The sequence below is a fragment of the Eschscholzia californica genome, unplaced genomic scaffold, assembly GCF_041429995.1.
Source record: "Eschscholzia californica isolate CP2 unplaced genomic scaffold, dmEscCali1.0.p SCAF_1, whole genome shotgun sequence".
Taxonomy (NCBI): Eukaryota; Viridiplantae; Streptophyta; class Magnoliopsida; order Ranunculales; family Papaveraceae; genus Eschscholzia; species Eschscholzia californica.
This window is the reverse complement of record NW_028238198.1, coordinates 10,555,029-10,578,290: the sequence shown is the minus strand read 5'-3', so window position 1 is coordinate 10,578,290 and position 23,262 is coordinate 10,555,029. Positions and strand designations below refer to the sequence as shown.

Below are 23,262 nucleotides of genomic sequence, written 5' to 3'. Positions count from 1 at the left end.
AGTTTGTTAACAATCTTTCTTGTTTCTATTTCAGGTGATGGTGGCCTTTAGACAGGAATAGAAGCTGCCTTTAGACAAGTCTTGGAGAAGTCACTTTGGGCCGGTCCTGTTGACTGAGCTTGGTCAATACCTGTTGACATATGACCAATTCATGTTGACCAAATATAAACTCAAGTGTTGCCCTAATCTCCTCTTTATTCTCTTACCAGGAAACCCTAGGAAACCCTAGTTTCCACATCTAGGTTAGGTATTTTTTCTACAGTTTGAAATTTTGTTACTCATATTATTTTCGTTTTTTTACGTTCTGTTGCAAATTCAATGTGTTCTTAATGGCAACTTCTCTACCTTTTCTGCTTCTAAGTTTTCTGATTTCAAGTTCCATTTTCTGATTTCAAGTTCCGCATATTATATAGTTCGGGGCTAATTTTGCTTGCTTTGTAGTGTGCAGGAGGCTTTAAAGTAATGAACAGTAGCATATTGATATGAAGAAACAAATTTCTCTAATATTTTTGCTTTTAGACATCTCTCTTAATTTCTCCAACATTTTGAATCACATTGAAACTTCTTTAAATTATTTCACTCCTTTAAATATCTCTTGATTTTCTCTTTCTTTAAAGTAGTTTGAGTGGTAGGTTCATTCAAATCTTTCTAAATTTAATTCATTTGTCTTCAATGCTGCCACATTATTACTGTTTATTTTGCTGATAGATTTTTATTTACTTTTTACAGGGATTACAATGTCAAAGGAAGAAACATCAACAAAATAAATTTTAGCAAGTTTACTCTCCATTAGAAATTTTACAATTACAATTTGTCAATTTCTTTTTTATTGTTTTTATATTTTTATCTTTTAAATGTAATTTTAAATTTGAATAATCTCCTCCTCACATAATTTCTCCCTTTTATTTTAGAGATTTGGTTGGAAACACATGATGATATAAAATCTTTTTATGTAAATGGACTCAAAAGTGAAGGGTATTGATGTCAATAAATAAATAAATAATTTTTTTTATCTTTATTTTCTTAACTTCTTACTCTTCCATTTTCGTTGTCTTCTTCACTGTATATAATTGACAATGATATTCATTTATGTTCTAATTTTCATTGTCTGCTTTTTATTTGTAGGCAGTGTTTTCTCTGTGCAATGAAGAAGAACAACAACCCACCTGCATTCGTAAATCCTGTTATCAAGGTTGAAGGACTGGACATAAAGGGCCTCCACATTAATAATTTTTGGATGTTTTTTTCTTCCATTGATTCTCTTTTTGTGTGTGATCTCTATATTTGATGTGACTTTATCATTTAAGAATTTGTAAACAATGCAAGTTTGTATAACTTTGATTCTTTTTGGTCTCGCTGATTCCATAATGTATTTTTTATTTTTTTAATCTCTAATGTTGAATCTCATTGTATTGTGATTTTTTCTAGGTTATTGTTTAGAGATAGCAAAAATTACTGCAGAAACGAATTTTTAAAGTTGTTTGACAATCCAAGTTACGTCTTTTTTTTTTGCAGAAACGAAGTTGTTATTTATATCAAACTAGGTTCCCACCGCGCCCTACGGGCGCGGTAGATCCCTCTTGGCTAACGCCGTCGAGACAGACAGACAGATTACATGGTCCGATTTTTTTCATGGCGAGCATACATCTACGTGTACACGTTCCAATATGTCCATTTTCACATCATATGAGGTCAAGTGGGTATCAGTTATCTGAAATTATGTACCGATTTCGTATGAAATCGTGTACTGATTTCAGATCACAGGTATTCACATGTCGCCAAAAGGTGTGAAAATAGACATATTGGAACGTGTACACGTAGATGTATGCTCGCCACGAAAAAAATTGGACCATGTAATCTGTCTGTCTGTCTCGACGGCGTTAGCCAAGAGGGATCTACCGCGCCCGTAGGGCGCGGTGGGAACCTAGTATGTTAAAATGACAAGACTTAGAGCAACAAAAGAGAAGGGTAATAGTGTCAAAACTACCCAAATTAAGTTCCTCGATTTTCTCCCACCTCTCGATAACTACCTTATATCTAAAACTACTAATAATTCTAAAACTACCTTATATTCTACAGCAATAAATTATAAATTCCTTGAATTAATCCAAACTAATTTAAGTAGTTACATTCCCTCTCTCAATGTGGATTCCACATTCAGTTTCAGTCTCATCTTTAAAATTTCATCTCTCTCTATGCAGAGACTCTTTCTAACTCTACAGCAGGCCAACAAATCCAAAAAAATAGCAACTACTTCATCTTCCATTTTTCTGATTTTATGTAGTTCCAATCTGCTTCTTCTTCCATTTTTCTGATTTTATGTAGTTTTATTGTTGACTAACCATCTCCTAATCTCTTCTCTTTCTTCAAAGAATTGTTATATTGTAGTTCCAATAGTAGATTTTAATCATTCACGGTTTAATCTTTATGATTTTTCTAATCCATCTGTTTTCGTTTGTTATTTAATCTTTATAGTTCTTATAATCCATCTGTTTATTTGTTTTATTTATAGGTTGAAGTTTTCATTGATTTACTGAGTTTAATCTTTATAGTACTTTTTTACTGTTTCATTATATTTTTACTTTTTTTTGTACTAATTTTGTTTCCTACTAATTTTATTCAGATATAAGGACGTAATGCAGTCTTGCTATAGAAGTGTTTGAAGAAATGTGTACACTCAAATTTTATATCTAATTAATCTTCTTATTTTCGTTTTATTCAGAAGGGTTCGTTAACTCAATTCGTATATAAGGCCATCCATGCTCTTCCTGTGAAGCTGTTCGAAGAAATGGCACTCAAGTTGGTGTGTTTCCTCTTTCTCTCACTTTCAGTTTTGGTGTATTCTTTAATTTTTCGAGTCTAATGACATTTTCCGAGTTCAAGGTGTTCGAAGAAATGACACTCAGGAAAGAGAAATGTCATTAACTCGATAATGACTTTCATTTTTTATTCCGTGTTTTGATTCTCTGGACGATCATCTTCGCCTCCATTTGTATGAGATTTGCAGATTTGGAGGTATTAAGTTATGATGGTGCACAAGTTGTTTGACAAAATACTTCTTAGATACAAATTTAGTATGTTAATGCGCGCACTTGGAGAAATATTGAGAAGAGTAGTTGCTTATTCTTTTATGAGCTTAATGTATTTTTCCTTTTATGAGAATAATGTATTTGTTTCTCTTATATGTTGAAGAGCTTAATAATAATATGAAGTTTGATGGTTTAATACTTTTTTTCTTTCTCCCTTTAGTTTTTTTTTTTTTTTTTTCAGTTTTTCTTCGATCTTTCAAATTTTAGACAAACCTAAAAAGCTTCCCCCTAGCATTTAGAAAGTAAAAAAAGTGAAACCCCGTCGAACTGTCCAGATTAACACAAACAAAATCAATCTGACGACACCAGTGTATAACTAACTAGGTTCCCACCGCGCCCTACGGGCGCGGTAGATCCCTCTTGGCTAACGCCGTCAAGATTGATAATGGTTTGGCATCCCGTGTCGAGCATACATCTACACATGTATGTTCCAATATCTCTATTTTCACATCATGTGGGGTCAAGCGAGTATCGGTTATCTGAAATTATGTACCGATTTTTATTCAAGAAAGAGAGAAAAAACCATCTCCATATTTTTCGTTGTGTGTCGTTTTCCATAGTATCCTTAACTCAATGTTTATAATACATTTAAATAATTATTTTACTTCCATTACTAATTTTTTAGGTTTTAATTTCTGTAAACCTCAAAATATAAAGATTTAGATTTTAATTTGTTTTTACAGTAAAAATGTCTTTTTTAATTTACATTTTCTTATGTTATTATGTACAAATTAGGAGTTACAGTTATTAAAATTATTGTGGCTAACATAAAAAATTATGGGTGTTTTAGTTGAGTAAAAAGAGAATTTTACATAACCATATCGTAAACAATTGATTAATCTTAGACTAGGTATCTTCGGCGACAAATTTATTCAAGAAAGAGAGAAAAAATCATCTTCATATTTTTTCGTTGTGTGTCGTTTTCCATAGTAATGTTAAATTCGATGTTTATTTTACACGTAATTATTTTATGGGAAATTTTAAAAGGCCCCCCCGCTAAAAGCGCCCCTCATTATAACCCATTTGGTTATAGGGCCCTCTCTACAAAAGAGCACCTCCTTCATCAATATTTGACCTAACGGCAAAGTTAACGCCGTTAGGTCAAACTTAACCCAAGACCGGTCATGTTGACCACGCCACATCATCATCTTCTCCGCGGCCGGCCAAACTTCCGGCCGGCGACCTTCAAAAATTTTTTTTTTTTTATTCTCTCTCTCTCTAAAAACAAAAAAAAAAATTTTGTTTTTAGAGAGAGAGAAGAGAGAATAAAAAAAAAATATATATTTGAAGGTCGCCGGCCGGAAGTTTGGCCGGCCGGCGACCCTGCCGGAGAAGATGATGATGTGGCGTGGTCAAATGATGTGGGTGAAATACACCTTTAAAGGGGGTTTTTTTCACCCATTCAAAGAGGGGGCCCTTTAACCAAGCTAAGTCAAAGGTTTTTTACTAAGTCAACAAAACCATGGGGAGGCCTTTTAACAAAAACGGGGAGGCCTTTTAAAATCTCCCTTATTTTATTCCCATTACTAACTTTTTAGGTTTTAATTTCTGAAAATCTCAAAATATAAGGATTTAGGTTTTAATTTGTTTGTAACCATTCTGTCTTTTTAATTTATATTTTCTTATATTTTCATGAACAAATTACGACTTACATTAATCTATAATTATTGTGGCTAACATAAAAAAGTTATGGGTGTTTTGGTTGAGTAAAAAGAGAATTTTACATAATCATATCTTAAACAATTGATTAATCTTAGACTAGGTATCTCCCGCGTCCTGCTCACGCGGTCAATCCCGTCGGGTTTACGCCAGTCGTGGTCGAAAATTTTCAAAGTACGTGCATCCGAGGGAATGCTTGAAACAACCGTGCTTGTACTTTGAAAATTTTCGACCACGACTGGCTTAAGCCCGACGGGATTGCTCTAACACATTTAAAATCTCCGATATTAATAATTGTTACGTAGACATCGTCTAGGTAGATCTTTAATTTCACTCTGGTTCCTATATTCCAAGTGTGATGACAGATCAAGTTGGTTATATTAATAATTGTTATGTACTTATGACAATCCACAAAAACCAAAATTATATCAATACAGACGTGCTAGCACTGTAGTGTCTGTGTTTCGTCGTATAGGGCTAGCACGTCTAGGTTTGGGCTCGGTCTGGGTGACGTTAGACGACGATTTACGTAGACATCGTGTTACATGCACCCTAAATGAATGTTTAAACTCGTTATGCTTGTGCTACGAAGGTTTTTTAACCCGACTGGCGTAAGCCCGACGGGACAATTCAGCTATAAAGGAGTCACTTCTTAGGTTATTCTTTGAACTTTGCCCTTGGTCTTGTTTCCATTTTCTATCTCTTCTTACAACTTGTCTATTTTTTTAATCTTCCCTTTCTAAATCCAATCTCTTCCTTTATTTATTTCATTCTCTTTTTTCTTTTAATCGGAACATAAAAATCAACCTCTTCTGTTCATAGTGGCCTTAAGAAACCATCTTAAATAGAGTCTCATGAAGATAACTACTTTATTGTGTTTTTTTTTTCAGAGAACCATGTTGCAAATCCGGTGAGGGTAAGAAGGGAGCAGGAAAAAGAATAACATAGAAGGAAATTTATTCCTCTTCAGTTTAGGTCTCCTTCTATGCTCTATCTCATGTCTAATCTCTACGTAGCTTTATCTATTATGAAATTTCTCCGAGAGAAGAGAAGAGAGAGAGAGACAAAAATAAAAGAGAAAGAAAAGGAGACATGTTGGAAAAATGGAGACACCTTATTAGCATGAGGGTACCGAAATACACTTACCCATGATTTTTGATTGGATGATTCGAGACTAAACAACTCGCGTGAAATGATAAATACCTTCCTCTTGTTGGTTGATTCCTTTTCATTCCTCATCCTTTAGCCAATTATCACCACGATCTACTTGAGTAAGAGGATCTTCTAATTGTCCACCTTCAAAGTAAAGGGAAAGGGAGAGAGAAGGAAAATTGGTTTTCTCAAGCGAGTTTTCTCAACCTATGTCTAAACAATGTGATCGACTAAGACATGTTTGGTTGTGGTGGGTTGACTTTGGCTATTCATAAACATGTTGTCCTACCCAGCAGGGCAAAAAAGACAGATAATGTGTGACTTTCTTAAATAGACTCTTAAGGAGGGGTGGGGGGGGGGGGGGGGGGGGGGGTCGTGGTTGGGGATTTGGAATGTCCCTCCAAGTCTGTGTTATTGGTTGGGGACATTTTAAATGTCACCAAATGCATGTTTGTGTTATTGGTTGGGGACATTTAAAATGTCTCTAAATGTCCGTGTTATTCGTTTCAGACATTTCAAATATCCTGAAATGTCTGTGGTATTCGTTAGAGACACAAAATTAAGGGCATTTCAAGACAAATTGGTTTTGGAGACATATGAGGACATTTTAGTGTAAATTGGAGAGCTTTTGGAGAGAAAATGTCTCTCAAAATATGGAAGACACTTGTGGACATTTCATTAAGAAAGATAAAAATAATATTATTATCAAATTAGATTAAATAATTTATAATAAATAATATATAAAAATATTAATTATTATAATACTTTATTATAGTAGTAATGATATTATTGTCATTACTATATTATACTATTATATTATTATAATATTATCTTATTATTATATTACTATACTATATTATTATTATCTTATTATATGTTACTATATTATTGTATTATTATTATATTATATTATTACTATATTATTATTATATTATAGTAATAATGATATTATTATCATATTACTATATTATATATACATTATTTTCTTATATTACTATATTATTGTATTATTATTATATTATTATATTATTGTATTATTATTATTATATTTTTTAATTTTATCTTAATATTATATTACTATGTTATATTATTATATTATTATACGTTACTATATTATTGTATTATTATATTATATTATAGTAATAATGATATTAATATCATATTACTATATTATATTATTATTATATTATTATATTATTATATTATTATATTTATATATTAGTATACTATATAAAATAATACATATTTACCAATTGTCCATCAATGTTCACAGATATCTACGGATGACTACCAAAGTCGAAAAATATATTTTCGAAATAATGGTACAATTATTTTTATTTCATATAATTAGACGATTATGATAATATTAAAATAATGAATGTCCACCAATTGTTGATCAATGTCCACAGATATCTACGAATGTCTATGGAAGCCGTAAAATATATTTTTTGAAATAGTGGTACAAATATATTATTTTGTATGGTTAGACAATAATGATAATACTAAAATAATAAATGCCTACCAATTGTCATCCATGATAATAATAATAATAATAATAATAATAATAATAATAATAATAATAATAATAATAATAATAATAATAATAAAGTAACAATAATAATATCCACTACGCATTTTGTCCATGGATTCAATATGTTGAAATGTCTCCAAAACATTTTGTCTATAAACCAAATGTCTTGAAATGTCTATAAAAACATTTTGTCCATGAATCAAATGTCTTGAAATGTCTATAAAGACATTATGTCTCCAGACAAATGTCTCGAAATGTCTTAAAATGTCTCGAAATGTCTACGAGACATTTTGTCCACGAAAGTCCTTTCAAATTTTCAAAAGTGATGGTTCCTTGTAAAGACAAAAACAACACAAATTCCAATTCCTTTGAAATTCCAAACAAACAACAAAAATCCTTAAAACTCTTACCTCCTTTCTTTTTGAAAGGTAGCAGAAGGATAACAGTAGGGTTTGTTTGTTTTCTATATATATAATTTTTTTTATGAAAGAAACTCAAGCCTTAATTTATTCAGATAAGTTTAAGGTTACAATATGATTTTTTTCGGAAAGTAACATACTAACAATGATAGGTGGTGTTTCATGATAACTTCATTGTTTACATATATTTAGTTCCAATGCTTGGGAGACTAGTGTGTGAGCAACTTTGTTTGTTGGGCGCCAGGTGTATCGGAATTCAATCCTCTCCAATCTTTCCTTTTCATTCATGATCTCTGATATAATATTTCTGATTCTCCATGGGATGGGGCCATCATTCGTATTGCAAGCCCGAATGACGGTGATTCCATCTCCTTCAATAATCACTTTGTTAAGATTTAATTTGGTTGCTAGTTTCACACGCAAAAGGATTGCACTTGCTTCTGTAATAATCGCATTTTCAACAATATAATAGTCGGAAATCGTTGCCCCGAACTCTCCATTTGTGTTTCTCATAATTGCAGTTGATGCCCCATCGCCATGTTTGAATGCCCCATCAACACTTGTCTTGTGATACCCTGGAGGTGGAGGTAACCAGGTAGTGACTTGATGGTGATCTTGAATTGGACTCGTTGTTTGACTATAATAATTGAGATTTGATCGTACTGTATAACTATAAATAATTATAATATTTAATTCTATAATAACATATACAATTAAATAATTTTAAATATAACTTTATTAAACTATTTAAAATATAATTGTTTTATAATATAGTTGTAATTTATAATCATACTATATAACTATAAATAAGTATAGTATTTAATTAGTAATAACCTATATAATTATATAAATAACATAATTTTAAAAATATTTTTATTAGACTGTTATAATAATTATATATTGTTTTTTATATATATAAATACATATGTAATAATTGATATTTGATGAAATCATTATTTAATCTTATATATAAATTATATTATAAATAAAAAAAGACGAGAAATAGACTATATAAAAATATATTTGATAATTGAGATTTGCATTGTACCTAATTTTTAGTCTCATCCGCATACGTCTTAAACATATTATCAAAGCGCTTCTTTAGCGAGGAGATCTCCTTTAAAGGTAGAAGATTAGAAATTATCGTCACTTGAGTATGGTCTTCGATATCAATAGTGGATACGATGTAAAGATGCTCAACTTTGTAAATTTGTACAAATATAAACTAGCCAATGCCACTAGACTCTCTCTTCACATTCTTTGGTCACCAACCTTTAGCGACCTCTAACAATTCATTAGCAACAGAATTACATGTTTAAGATTCCGTCGGCTTTCAAAACGACTTCATATAGTATTAAGCAACAAAATTACATGGTGTCGGTTGAAATTTTAAATTTAATAAAAACTAATGTTTAATTAAAAACTAATGTTTTAATTAAACTAATGTTTTAATTAAAACATTAGTTTAATTAAAACATTAGTTTTTAATTAAAACATTAGTTTTTATTAAAAACTAATAAAAATTAAAATTAATAAAATTAAAATTAATAAAACTTAAAATTAATATTAAAATTAATAAAAATCCATGTTCCAAGTAGAAATTAATAAAAAATAATGTGCGTAAACAAGCTCTAAATAGTATCAAGTAAAAAGAAAGACAAATGATAAAAAAAAAAAACAAGTTGCATGATTGCTCCAAAAAAGTAATTGCTAGATACAACGGTTTTTTTCTTTATTAATTTGCTAAACGACACCAAAAGTTTAGTTCATTTATTAAATTGTTAATAAAAATAGAATTTGTTTGATTGGTGCTATATCTAACAAATATTATATTGAGAATCTCAAAAAAAAAAATTCCAATTTAAACCCAAAAAAATAATAAATATAAAATAGATAACATTTCTTTTTAAATTCTTTTTACTAATTTGACTATAATACAATCTATTTTATATTATTATTTTTAAAAGATTGTCAATTTGACTCTAACATACTCTATTTATAAACTCCCAAGATTTTTGAAAAAAAAATCGATCATATTCGATTTTTTACTTGTGGTGTTGGTTTAACAATTTAGGACAAAATTTTATATTTAATTAGTTTTATTTAGTTATTTTTGTCTGATGGTTTTTTCTTTTTAAATAAAACTGAGTTGTGTATAGCATAGAGGAGAAACTTGTTATACTTGATTTTTGTTTTGAGGGTTGGTGTTTTATTTAACTATTTTAATTACTTTATTCGGTTATTTTTGTGCAATAGTTTTATTTTTACGGTCAAATTGGTCAAAAGAAATATTTACAACTGATCAAATTGGTCATATTTGTAGGTCTTAAATCTCGTCACATTCACAGATTAAGCGGGAGATCAAAAATCTAAAAATCTATTTCTCGTCGTGTATTCAAACAATATACTATTAGAGTTGTATTTACTTCAAGTGTTTGAATATGCATTGACTCATCATTGTTTTATTTCTTATGAGGGGTGTAGTGTAGTCTATTATGTAGTTGTGCTTATTATGTTCTATTATGAATTTTACTGGTTTCAACAAAAAAAAATCTTACTATATGTGCAGATTGTAGTCCGAGCCCGTCCGCGCCCGCCCGATTCCCACCCCTAATTATTAACTAAGATAAACTAGATTGACTAGCTTTCTCCAAGAGTCCTTTTAAGCCCAAAAAGACACCTTATATATGTGCAGTGGTACCCACCCTTGTACCAAACCATTCTACGAATAAGAGTAAAGAAATCAATTGTTCTACAAACCAAACAAGAATATTTAATTACACGGGCAACTCACTTGTGGTAGGAAGAAGCGATAAAAAAAAAAAAATTCAAGCTAGTTTGACAGTAGAAAATTTATATTTAAAAGTAACCCCTTATCTATTTACTAATGTGGACTAAAAGGTGAAAGTAGAAGTCACACATATAAATATATAATCAAAGATCGGGTAACTAGAAAACATCTAGTAAGTGAGAATGCGTATGTTCAACAAAAAAAAAGTGTGAACGCGTATGTTCAACAAAAAAAGTGTGAATGCGTACATATCCATGAGAAAGGATCATCCTAGAATAAACTAGAGAAACTATTTGTACCACTAAGGTTGAGATTTTGCTATGTGGTTTTGTCTCCTGTCTAAATGGGGCAGGTCATAACGCGCTAGCCTTTCAAGCCTCTAGATCTGGCACGACCAAAACAGAGAAAAGAGGGGGAGGGAAGGAAAATTGGTTTTCTCAAGCCGAGTTTTCTCGACCAATGTCTAAACAATGTGATCCACCAAGACATGTTTGGTTGTGGCGGGTTGACGTTGGTTGTCCATAAACATGTTCTCCAACCTAGCGGAGCAAAAAGCGGATAATGTGTAACTTTTTTAAATAGACTTCTATGTTGTACCAATTTTTCTACGAAAGTGTTTAAAGTACATCCCCATTGACTCTCATGAACCGCGTATCCAACATGGATAATCGAAGGGAGTGAAACACGGAAACATATAATATTGCCTACTGTCGTATTCGGGGCGGTAATAAAAAAAAATGAATAGGTAATAATCAAATAGACATGTTAAGTAAATTAGCTTGGAGAATCAAATCGGAACCAGAGGCAATGTGGGTTAAATTCCTGAAAACCAAGTATTTTGAGAAGACAGATAACCCAGGACCGGCGAAACCGCATCATTCCTGGATCTGGAAGAATATTAATAAACATCACAAACTAATAGAGAACCACACGATTTGGGAAGTGCATAATGGAAACAGTATAAACATTTGGACTGATAATTGGATCCCAACGCTCTCAGCAATACCTCAGAACCAGAACTCTAACCTTCAAAAGGTTTCTCAACTAATACACCAGGGTAACTGGAACGAAACCATCCTGAATAATGAATTCGACAACGAAACAAAAAATTTAATTTTAGCTATCCCCATAGCTTCTGATAGCGACGATCAAAGGAAATGGACCCTAACCAAATCAGGAAAATTTAGCGTGAAATCGATGTACCAACACCTAAGTTTAAGTAGAAATTCTCCCCAACCCCAGACCCCTAATTGGAACTTCCTCTGGTCACTCCCGGTTGTTCCCAGGGTCAAACTGTTCCTTTGGAAAATTTGTACTCAAGCACTCCCAGTCAGGGAAAGGATCGGTACATACATTGATAACAACAGAATATGCCCGAATTGCAATGAGATTGAATCAATAGAACATGCTATTTTGCACTGCCCCATTGCTAAAAACATATGGTTCTATTTTAACATCATTTCGGAAAATATACCATCCGCACGTGATTGGATCTTCTCTTGGGAGAACAAGGATCAGAACGAATACACTACTAACAACATCCATTACGCTACTATAATGTGGAACATTTGGAAATTTCGATGTGACCATTGTTTTCAACATGAAATCAATAAAATCGACACGATGATCGCCATTATAAGTTCATTCCCACAAATCCACATAGTGAACGAGACAAAATCCAAACTTATTCAGGAAAAATGGACCCCCCCTGAAACTTCGTTCTTAAAAATTAATGTAGATGCATCTTTTATAAATACCCAGAATATTACTAGAATCAGCATCCTGGTTCATGATAACGAATCTAAACTGATCGAAGCAGTAGCTTACCCGGTAAGATGTAGAAATGCAGAGGAAGGTGAAGCTATTGCCATCCTCAAAGGATTACAATGGGCAGAATCTAATGAATACAAAAAAATTATTATCGAAAGTGACAATATGAATATCATCAAATACCTTCAGAAAGGAAAGAATAATATACAGTGGCAATCCCTTTCACATATGAAAACTATCAAAGACATAAAGAAGAGACTAGAAACAGTGGAATTCTCGCACACAAGCAGGAAATTCAATCAAGCAGCGGACAAAGTGGCAAAATGGGCAAGGAAAAAAAACAGATCGAAGGTTTGGAAACATGTCCCTTATTTTCTATGTAAATTATATTGTAATAAAACTCTTATTCCTATTTAATATATATCTCCTTCAACAAAAAAAAAAAAAAAAAAACTAGTGATTTCAAACTTTCCGAATTGATAGATTCTTGTAAAGACAAAAACAACAATAATTCCAATTCCTTTGAAATTCCAAACAAGCAACAAAAATCCTAAAGGCTCTTACCTCCTTTCAATTTTTCCCCTAGAAGACACTGCAAAAATCCCTCCACCTCAAACTCCTTAGGAGAAATTTTACTACCCATCTCAAATTGTTCCTTAGCTTCTTCATTCCGACCTAATAATGTGTAAATTACACCTTGACAGAAATATGACCTATAATCTTTGGGATCTTCCTTAGCCAAATCTTGATAAATTTTCAATGCCTTTTCAGTTTTCTTCTTGAGAAACAGACATTGAGCAAATACAAACATAATATCACGATGGTCGTCTTTAGGGTCCATTTCTTTCATATAAAAAAGTAAGGCTTCTTCAAGCTTGTCAGTTAGAGCTTCAACTTCTCCAATTTGATCCATTAACAAAGCATTTTGAAACAAAGCATCAAAAGAGATTAGACTTTCTTTTAAAATCTTCTCTAAAACCTTTCCAACTCCGAAACTCTCTCCATATTCTTTTGTTAATTTGGCTAGTAAAAGTTTCCCTTGAATAAGTGCTAGTTGATCTGAAACTAATAGTTTCAAAGCTTTCTTATCTTTAGTTGATTCAAGCTTTTCTTTACCTCTAGATTTTAATTCGTCAATATCTTTAGATTGAGAATCAAGAAACTTCTTCAAAACTAATTCTCCAATCTCCTCTTTTATTCCTTTTGATTCTTGTTGTTGTTGAAGATCTTGTTGTTTTTGTTCTTCAACTAAGGGCACCGGAGTCTCTGCTCTTGCAGGTAACTTGGACAACTTACCGATCATCAAAGCCGTCGCTACGGTTATAATGAGAGTTCCGGCCGTGCTCTTAATCTTCCGCAGAACAGGGGTTTTTCCGGGTTCAACATTGAAAGATGATGATGAGGCCCTAATGTTAAATCTGGATTGGGGATTGGAAGGAAAATGTAAATTGGATCTGAAAAATGATAGTGATGTTTTTGGATTGAATTTTGAAGGAGATAAGGGAAACCCTTGTAGTGTGAGAGATCCTGTGATCAAAGAATCCATGGAAATATGTTTGTGATGGTTCTTCTTCGATTGAATTTTGAAAAATGTAAACTCTTCCCACAAACCAAATGATGAAAATGAGGTTTTTAAACATTGACTCTGTTTACTGTGTTTGGGAAAATTTAAAGCTCATCAACTCTTGGGTGGCCTAGAAATCTGACCAACTAGCTCATTCGGCCTCCAAAATGTTACTGTTTGCCTATTTTTTTTTTTTTTGTTGAGAAGAAAACTAAAGACACAAGGACTACACAAAAGAAGACAGTAAGGAGACTGGTAGATCTGATCGAGCTAGCCAAATCCAGGTTCCCCCATTCAGACGACTCCATTTAGCCAACTGATCCGCTCTAGTATTTCCTTCCCTGTTGATGTGAGAGTAAATAATTCGGACGAAGTTTCCTTCAAGCTGACGAATTCTGTCGATGAGTTTGATTGTTTGCCAACCAATATCTGCCTGTTTCCCATTGAGCATCTGAACGATATTACTATTATCACTTTCAATATGAAGGTAAGCAATATTCTTTGAAGCCGACCATTGAAGCGCTTTGACAATTGCCCAGCATTCACATTCTTCTGCGTTTTGGCCTCTGAAGTTACATGCCGACGCAGCTAGAAAATTGGCTTGATCATCATACACAACATAACCAATGCCCGCAAATTCTTTACCATCCACGAACGAGGCATCTACATTAATCTTGATGAAAGGCGCTATCGGAGGAGACCAGAGGGAATTCCTATTTAGCCTTACTTTTAACAATGAAGTGTGAATCTTGAGGTCCAAACAATAGAAGATTATATTAAGGTCCTCAAACTAAGCATCTCTCTAACAATCAAGTCAATTAAGACAAACTAGATTGACTAGCTTTCTCCTAGAGTCTTTCAAGCCCACCCGCCCTATCGATCTATGATTCTAAGAGTAAAGAAATCAATTGTTCTAAAATCAAACAAGAATATTTAATTACAGGGGCAACTCACTTGTAGTAGGAAGACACGATAAAAAAAAATTCAAGCTACTTTGCAGTAGCAAATTTAATTTAAAAGTAGCCCCTTTTCCATTTACTAATGTGGACTAAAAGGCGAAAGTAGAAGTCACACACATCCAAAGTCGGGTAACTATAAATCATCTAGTAAGTGTGAATGCGTACATATACATGAGAACGAATCATCCTAGAATATCTGTTTCATGTCTAAATGGGGCGGGTCATAACGCGCAGGCCTTTCAAGCCTCCAAATCTGGCACGGTCCGTTTTGTGGCAGAATTGGCACGATGGTTTCTACAGTCTCAGTGAGCAAAAATGGGCGTGCGGTGCTTCCTTTGGACCAATATGGCCCGATAAGGAACTCTAGATTGAACCAAATTTTCTATCCTTTGAAGCACAAATGTGTCCAATACTCATACATGAACACTATCCAAAATATATCACTAATCAAAGAGACATCATCAACAAACTAGTAGTTTCAAGAGTGACTTTCCAAATACAAAGAACAAAATAAGAATTCGGATTGCTTTAAAATTCAACAAGTTTGTAAGAGAACCCCAAATTCAACAAAAATCCCTAAAATATTTTTACCTCCTCTTCGACTTTTTTTTTTTGTTGAGAACCTCCTCTTCGACTTAATCATTTGTTTTGAGTTTTCGACTTGTGGTCACGAATATTCTGCAAAAATCTTTCAACCTCATCAAACTCTTTAGGAGAAAGTTTTCGACCCATCTCAAATTGTTCCTTCGCTTCGTTGTTTCGATCAAGTAATGTGTAAATTACACCTTGACAAAAATATGGCCTATAATCTTTGGGTTTCTCCTTGGCCAATATTTGATAAATTTCCAATGCCTTTTCAAAATTCTTCTTAAGAAACTCAACTTGAGCAATTACAAACCTAACAGAACGATCTTTTTTATATTCAGTTTTTTCTTCATTCAAGTTTAGGGTTTTCTCAAGTCTGTCTATTATAGCTCCACCTTCTCCGATTTGATCCATTAACAAAATATTTTGAAACAGAGAGTCAAATGGGATTGGATGTTTTCTCATAAAAGACTCAATAATCTTTCGAAGGAAGAAGTTGTTGCCAAATTCATTTAATATACCTGTGACGACAAGTTTCCCTTCAACTAATGTTAGTTGATCTGAAACTAAACTTTTTAAAGCTTCCTCATCTTCAACTGATTCAAGTTTTTTTCCAAGTACAGATTTGATTTCTTGTATACGAGCATTAACAAACTCTTTAAAAGACCATTCTTCTTCACTTTCATCATCCTCTTCTTGATTATTTTGTTCTTCAACAAAGGGTACCACAGGAATCTCTCTTCTTGAAGGTAACTTGGAGAATTTAACTATCATCAAGGCTGTTGCTACTGTTAGAATGAGAGTTCCTGCAGTAACTTTGATCTTCCAGAGGATAGGGTTTTTAGGGGGTTTAGCATTGAGGGCTGATGATGATGATGATGATGAAGCCCTAATGTTAAACCTAAAATGAGTATTAGAAGGAAAATGTAGATTGGAAGTGAAAGATGATTGTGATGTTCTTCGATAGGTGGGATTTGAAGGAGAGAAGCTAACTCCTTGAGTAAGGCCACCTCTAATCAAAGAATCCATGGGAGAGATTAGAGATATAGACAAGAAAAAATGTTTCTGTCAAAATAGGTAGCCCTAATGTTAAACCCTAAAAAAATATTTTCAAAAGATGGAGCAATGATAAAGCCACCCAAAATCAGGTCGATATGGAGAAAACCTAATCAACATTTGGATTTTTCTCATAATTTTGAAAACAATTTCATAAAAAAGTGACCATTTCTTAATCAATTAGAATAGGCGGAGCGTAATTTCTGGTTGGAAACAAAAATTGGCCTCCCAAGCTGGAAGAACGGTACTAATAGAATCGGTCCTTGTGCCGAATTGTACCTACCCTTTAAGCTACCAAGCATTGCCAAAACAAATTATAAATCAATTAGAATAGGCGGAGCGTAATTTCTGGTGGGGGCATTCGGAAAATGAACATAAACTTCATTTCATAAAATGGGATATTATTAGCAGTCCCAAAATTAATGGCGGATTAGGCATTCGGACTTTAGAACATGTTAATGAACCATTACTAGCTAAAATGACATGGAGATTTCTCACTGACCAAAATGCTATTGGGGAATTTGGTCAAAACTCCCTAAGAAATTATGACTTTGGTTAAAAAGGATTCATCAAAGTTTTTTAGGCTTCACCTCCCTGATGGCAATTATGTAAATTTCAGTAAAAAGACCAACCTAACCCCAGTCTAAGAAAATACCTTGCAAACACCTTGCACTGCCTTGCAAACACTTTGCACTGCCTTGCAAACACCTTGCAGAGCCTTGCAAACACCTTGCATGGTTTGCAAACACTTTGCACTGCCTTGCAAAGCCTTGCAAACACCTTGCAGAGCCTTGCAAACACCTTGCATGGTTTTTGCAAACACCTTGCATGGTTTTTGCAAACAAATTGCAGAGCCTTGCGAACACCTTGCAGAGCCTTGCAAAAACTTTGCAGAGCCTTGCGAACACCTTGCATGACTTTTGCAAATACCTTGCACAACCTTGCGAACACCTTGCAGAGCCTTGCAAAGCTTTGCAAATACCTTGCAGAGCCTTGCAAACACCTTGCAAACACCTTGCAAAGCCATGCAAATGGCTTGCAAATTAGTTTCTGAATTGATTTAACATGAAATTTGTTCAAATTATTATATATTGTCTAATAGAATGGTGTATCGAAAAACTAGCTAAAACCCCTACAAATTCATAATAGTCATTTTATAAACTCTAGCACCATCATTTTACATTTCTTCGAAAAACTTCCAAAGCTTTCATGAAATTCTCAATTTGAACATAAATACCAATCATGATTGTCCAAGAAAAAATATTTCTCATAGGCATTTCATCTAGCAACTTTATAGCTATTTCAACCTACCTAAGTCTTGTATAACCAATTAACGTTGCATTCCAAGCAACAACATCTCTTTCAAGCATTTTATCAAACACATTGCATGCATCAACTATACTTTCACAACTTCCATGTAAATCCAACAAATAAGTTTGAACATAAACATCAAAACTAACAAATTGTCATCCATCATTCATAACTCAATGAAAATAAAGCAATGAAGAAGTTGGATTATACCCTACACTATCAAATTCTCTTTCCATTGAAAGTATATAAAACTTTCTCTCTCTAGAATTTAGAACCAAAAACTAAATCAAACCCCTTAAAAACCTCTTCAAACAACAAGCAAATAGATTAAATCACCAAAACCTAAAAACATCAACCTATCTTATAGCCAAAATCAATTCAAACCCTAGAAATTCTAATCGGCGTCGACAATCCAACTTGGTTCGTTCATGAGAAAAACTCAAGTTCCTAATTTTTTAGTTAGATTATTACTAGGTATTTCTAATTGAATGAAGGGTATTTTTGACTCTTAAAAAGTTGGTGCTTTTAAAAATGTCCTTCAAGCCTATTTTTAAAACTTACTTGGGGCCTAGCTAGTAAAAAAGATGGTTTGTCTTTTTAACAAAAAAATACAAGAAATTGGGCCTCCGGCCCAATTTCCTGAATGCTATTTGGGTTAAACTCCTAAAATCTAAGTATGTGAAAAATGACGACTTTTGGAGTTCAGTCAACCCTACCAGTATCTCCCCATTTTGGAGCTCGATTTCAAAAACTAAAGAGACCATCAATGCTAATGTGGTGTGGCTTATAGGAGATGGACTTCTGTTAAAATTTTAACGGATCCTTGGATTTTGGAAATAGAAAATCATCGCCTCACAATCACACAGGATTTGCCTACTAACATCTTTTGGGTTTCAGATCTTATGAATGCAGGGACTAATATATGGAATGAAACAATTTTGTATCATTATTTCGATCAAACAACAATAGATGCAATCGTCAATATCACATTACCTCTGAGATCACAGAAAGATAAATTAATTTGGTGTCCTACGGAAGGGGAAAATTCAGTACTAAATCTTATTACAAGCAAATCAAGCTTCTACCTGAATTACCTGAAAACGCAAATTCATTCCCTTAGAAACAATTCTGGAAGAAAAGTGAACTTAAACCCACAACCCAAAATTTCATATGGAAGATCATTCAAAATGGGATACCAACACTAGCAAATATCGCAACAAGGGTTCAGAATATACCTTTCTTTTGTCGAATCTGTGGTACAGATGAGCCAGAAACAGAGATACACCTTTTTTGAGAATGCAGTAAATTTAAGGAGTTGATAATACACATAGGTATTACAGACCTACAACATTTAGATGTTAATCCTATAATCAGACTAAAAAACATTCTGTTAGAGGAAGGTAATACTAGTAGGAAATGGTATTTATCAACATAAATTCTTTGGGAATGGTGGAAGATGAGAAATGAGTTGATATTTCGAAATAATCCAGTCGATATAAACAGATGTCGATGGAACACGAAGGAGAACCTCAGGTATGTCTCTCTGCTTCAAGATTCAATTAAATCTAACTATGATTTGAGTGTCGCAGTATGGATCCCCCCAAATCCAGGAACTATCAAACTAAATTTTGATGGAGCATGTACAGAGAATCGAGCTACAAGCGGAGTGTTAGGGTGAAGAGACTTTATCGTTGAAGGTGATGCTAGGGTTCTCTTAAACCTAATCAAAGTCGTCGATCTTGATCCACTTGAGAGAATCCGTCATTTAATCGACGGTCTTAGATCTCGCTCCTGTGCTCTGCACGTGCGTACTTCGTTTTGTCCGAGAGATGCAAATCAAGAGGCCCACCTGTTGGCTCATCCAAATTAGGTCCTCGAAATTGTCCTGCGACGCTTCTAATCCTTGGTGCTAACTTCTATTACTTTTTAGTCCTCGTGCGGCTGTTGTTTTTTTTATCTTTCACCCTCCCGGGTCCTGAACTATGTAATATGTTTTATGTATGGATTTTACCTTCTCAAAAAAAAAAAAAAAACCAGTTCAGTTAGATTACTTTCTTAGCCCTTAAATTTACAAAATTGTTGATTTTCATTAGTTGGAGTGTATATTTTTTCAAAATAATTTTTGTAAGGAGTAAAGGTCTAGATTTATTTCTTGTAGTCTACGTATTGTCCTTTTATAAGCACTACCGGCAATTAGAAAGAATATAGTATTTGTCATGCTTGTTCGTTACAAGGCATTGATGCATTATTGAGATGTGATAAACACGATAACTGCCTAAGTTAAACCAATGTAATCCATAGACAGTTTGGCCCCCAATTTAACGGTTCGTTCAAAAAACGAGTTAACTTCACTTTTTGTTCCAACTGTCCTTTTAAGGTTCACAGCAGAACTCAACTACACGCTTCAGGAAAAAACGAGCTAACTTCACTTTGATCCCGACACCCCAAAGGACTTCACCAGATCATTTTTGCTCTAGTTTGGGTGCCTAGATTTGAACTTTTCATTACAAATGCTGTCAAAGTTGTAAACTTTTGTGGAGAAAGAAGCACTGTTATTATATGATACTGAGAGTCTGAGCATTAAGATCTGTGGTCTTGTGTAACAGGCCAAAATAGGGAAAGTTCGAACTGAGTTCTGGCAGAACTCGAATTGCATGTCGTAAGCTAAGGCTTCACCAGATTGGGCTCAAAGAAATTCCTACTCCTGATAAGCTATGATGGCAAATCAAAGAACAGAAAGAAAGATAATAGGGAAAGTTCGAACTAAGTTTCGGCAGAACTCGAATTGCATGTCGTAAGCTAAGGCTTCACCAGATTGGGCTCATGAATCACTCCCTAGTAACTCTGGGAGTCTGCTAATGTAGCATGACCCAATCTAAAAAATTATACTAACAACATTTCTTGGGCGTGGAAGTAATCGATGTTCGACACATTTCTTCTACAACTTCATTTGAGAGTTACATCTTTCTTCTAATGGGATCGCCTCACTTTAAGAAAACTCAGAACTCAGATCGAAATGCTATAATAACATGATGTTCCAACTTACCATTTTACTAGTTACATTATGTGAGAAGGAATCACACAAGAGGATCTTAACCATGGAGGCACAACTTGCTAAATCCTAGCAAGACATGATAATCAAAATGTAATGCTAGTATAATTATGATTTACGAGTATTCGAATACCCACTTCCGTTTACTTGGAAATCATCAAGTATCTAAATTGTCAAAGATATCCATGAGTCATGACAATGAATCATCTTAAACCCTAAATACCAATATATTTGACCAATCAAAGAGACATCAACAAGCTAACTAATGAAGATAACATCACATATTCCAATTGATATAAAATTCTAAACAAGTTTATAAAGAGACAACAAAATTCAGGGGTTTCATCATTCATAGAGTTCTTAATAAAACTAACCTCCTCCCTCATTATTCACTTACTCTGAAGTGCTCCTAACTTGAATCATTTTCAACTTTTCGAATCCGTCGAGAAAAGTTGCTTCCTTGACAATGGTGTCTGGACAAATCCCTCAACCTCAAACTCCTTGGGCGAAAGTTGCCGACAAATCGCGAACTGTTCCTTAGCTTCGTTGTTTCGATCAAGTAATGTGTATATTACACCTTGACAGAAGTATGGTCTATAATCTTTAGGATCTTCCTTAGCCAAATCTTGATAACTTTTCAATGCTTCATCAATATTTTTTTGAAGAAATTGAACTTGAGCAATTATAAACCTAACATCACGAGCTTCTTTAACTTTTTGTTCTTCTTCAGCAAGAATTAGGGCTTCTTCAAGTCTTTGAATTACAGCTTCACCTTCTCCAATTTGATCCATTAATAAAGCATTTTGAAATAAAGCTTCAAAAGAGAGTGGATTTTCACTCAGAATTTCCTCAAACACTTTTCTAGCTTCTGATTTTTCACCTAATTCGTTTAGTAATCTTGCCATTACAAATTTCCATTCAACTTCTGATGGTTGAGCTGAAACTAAACGCTTCAAAATAGTTAGGGCTTCTTCATCTTCACCTGAATCAAGCTTTTCTTTAAGTAGAGATTTTAATGCATCAATTGCTTCAGAATGAGATTCAAGAAACTCAGTCAAAGGAGATTCTTTGATTTCATCTTCTCTTTCTTCGAATTCTTGTTTTTGTTCTTCATCAACTAGGGGTACCGGAGTCTCTGCTTTTGCAGGTAAGTTAGAGAATTTACCGATCATCAAAGCGGTGGCTACTGTTAGAACGAGGGTTCCGGCGGTACCCTTAATTTTTTGAAGGATAGGGTTTTTTCCGGGTTCAGCATTTAGAGATGATGATGAAGCCCTAATGTGAAACCTAAGTTGAGAATTGGTAGGAAGATGTGAATTGGAAGTGAAAGATGATAGTGATGTACTTCGATTGGTATTTGAAGGAGAGAAGCGAATTGCTTGTGGGAGAGGTCCTCTCCTCAAAGAATCCATGGTGGTAGATTAGGGTTTTGGGTGGGGGTTTTACAGAGGAGGAGGGAGGGAGGATAAAGGAGATAGAGTTGTTGAATTTTTATTTGAAGATCACACTCACTACTCACAATAGTGGTGAATCACGTGAACCCATCACGTGTTCACAACTCACAGACAGGGTGTTGCTAAAGGCACTCGACTTTTGTGTGGTTAGCGGACGGTCCTATTAGTATCCGGTTACTCTTTCTGAAAATCTGTGAGTACTTGGGGGTTTTTTCTTGGCTGAAAGTCGGTTCAGAAAAGGTTATAGTTGATAGTTTTGAGAAGAAAAGAAAGAGGATACCACTTAAAATCTGGACACTTATCAAATGTTTGTGTCAAGGTTAAGCCACCTACTTATTGCACAAAGGTCTGATAATTTTAGCAGCAACCACACAATATTTAGCATTCGCGTTTCTTAAGTTAAGAGTCACTACCGAAATTATAGAGCCAATAACTAGAAAAGTTACATGGACAGTAGGCAAAAAAAATAAAAACTAATAAACTCTTACTCTCTTAAAAAAAAACTCTTACTCTGAATTTGATTGAAGAAGTTCTCAAGAGTGTAACATCCATAGTTATAAGAAGCAGTTACTTTGGGAATATTGTTTTGGTTGCGAGGCACAACCACAAGAAGACCTTTGGTTTTGTTTGGGGTTTTTCTAACCAGACAATAAAGTCCTTCAACAAAAAAAAAACAGACAATAAAGATTTCGTTCTAAAAAAGGGTGGATCCCTAATCCTCCTTCTTTTCATACAAAAGGTTATGACAAAGAGAAACCTCATGTTCGTTCAAGAGGGAGAAAGATAAGAGAGAGGGAGGAGGAGAGCAAGAGGTAGGGGAAGAAGAGGAACCATATGACAAAGAAAGAGGTGTTAGCATCTGGAAGTGGA

General features: G+C 33.7%; 3 protein-coding genes across 3 annotated transcripts; all 3 read right to left on the bottom strand.

Annotated features, from left to right (window-relative positions):
* Window positions 1–8,021: 8,021 nt before the first annotated feature.
* Window positions 8,022–12,068, bottom strand: LOC147564025 (uncharacterized). The gene is made up of 2 exons (XM_086663542.1): window positions 11,995–12,068; window positions 8,022–8,520 (listed from the first exon to the last, which is right to left on the bottom strand). The coding sequence occupies exons 1-2, from the start codon at window positions 12,066–12,068 to the stop codon at window positions 8,022–8,024; spliced, it is 573 nt and encodes a 190-aa protein (XP_086519668.1).
* A 732-nt stretch (window positions 12,069–12,800) lies between these two features.
* LOC147564024 (protein SLOW GREEN 1, chloroplastic-like) lies at window positions 12,801–14,049 on the bottom strand. The gene has a single exon (XM_086642871.1). The coding sequence runs from the start codon at window positions 13,955–13,957 to the stop codon at window positions 12,962–12,964; it is 996 nt and encodes a 331-aa protein (XP_086498997.1). The 5' UTR covers window positions 13,958–14,049; the 3' UTR covers window positions 12,801–12,961.
* A 7,155-nt stretch (window positions 14,050–21,204) lies between these two features.
* On the bottom strand, window positions 21,205–22,454 carry LOC147564023 (protein SLOW GREEN 1, chloroplastic-like). Its single transcript, XM_086642854.1, has one exon. The coding sequence runs from the start codon at window positions 22,348–22,350 to the stop codon at window positions 21,364–21,366; it is 987 nt and encodes a 328-aa protein (XP_086498980.1). The 5' UTR covers window positions 22,351–22,454; the 3' UTR covers window positions 21,205–21,363.
* Window positions 22,455–23,262: the final 808 nt, after the last annotated feature.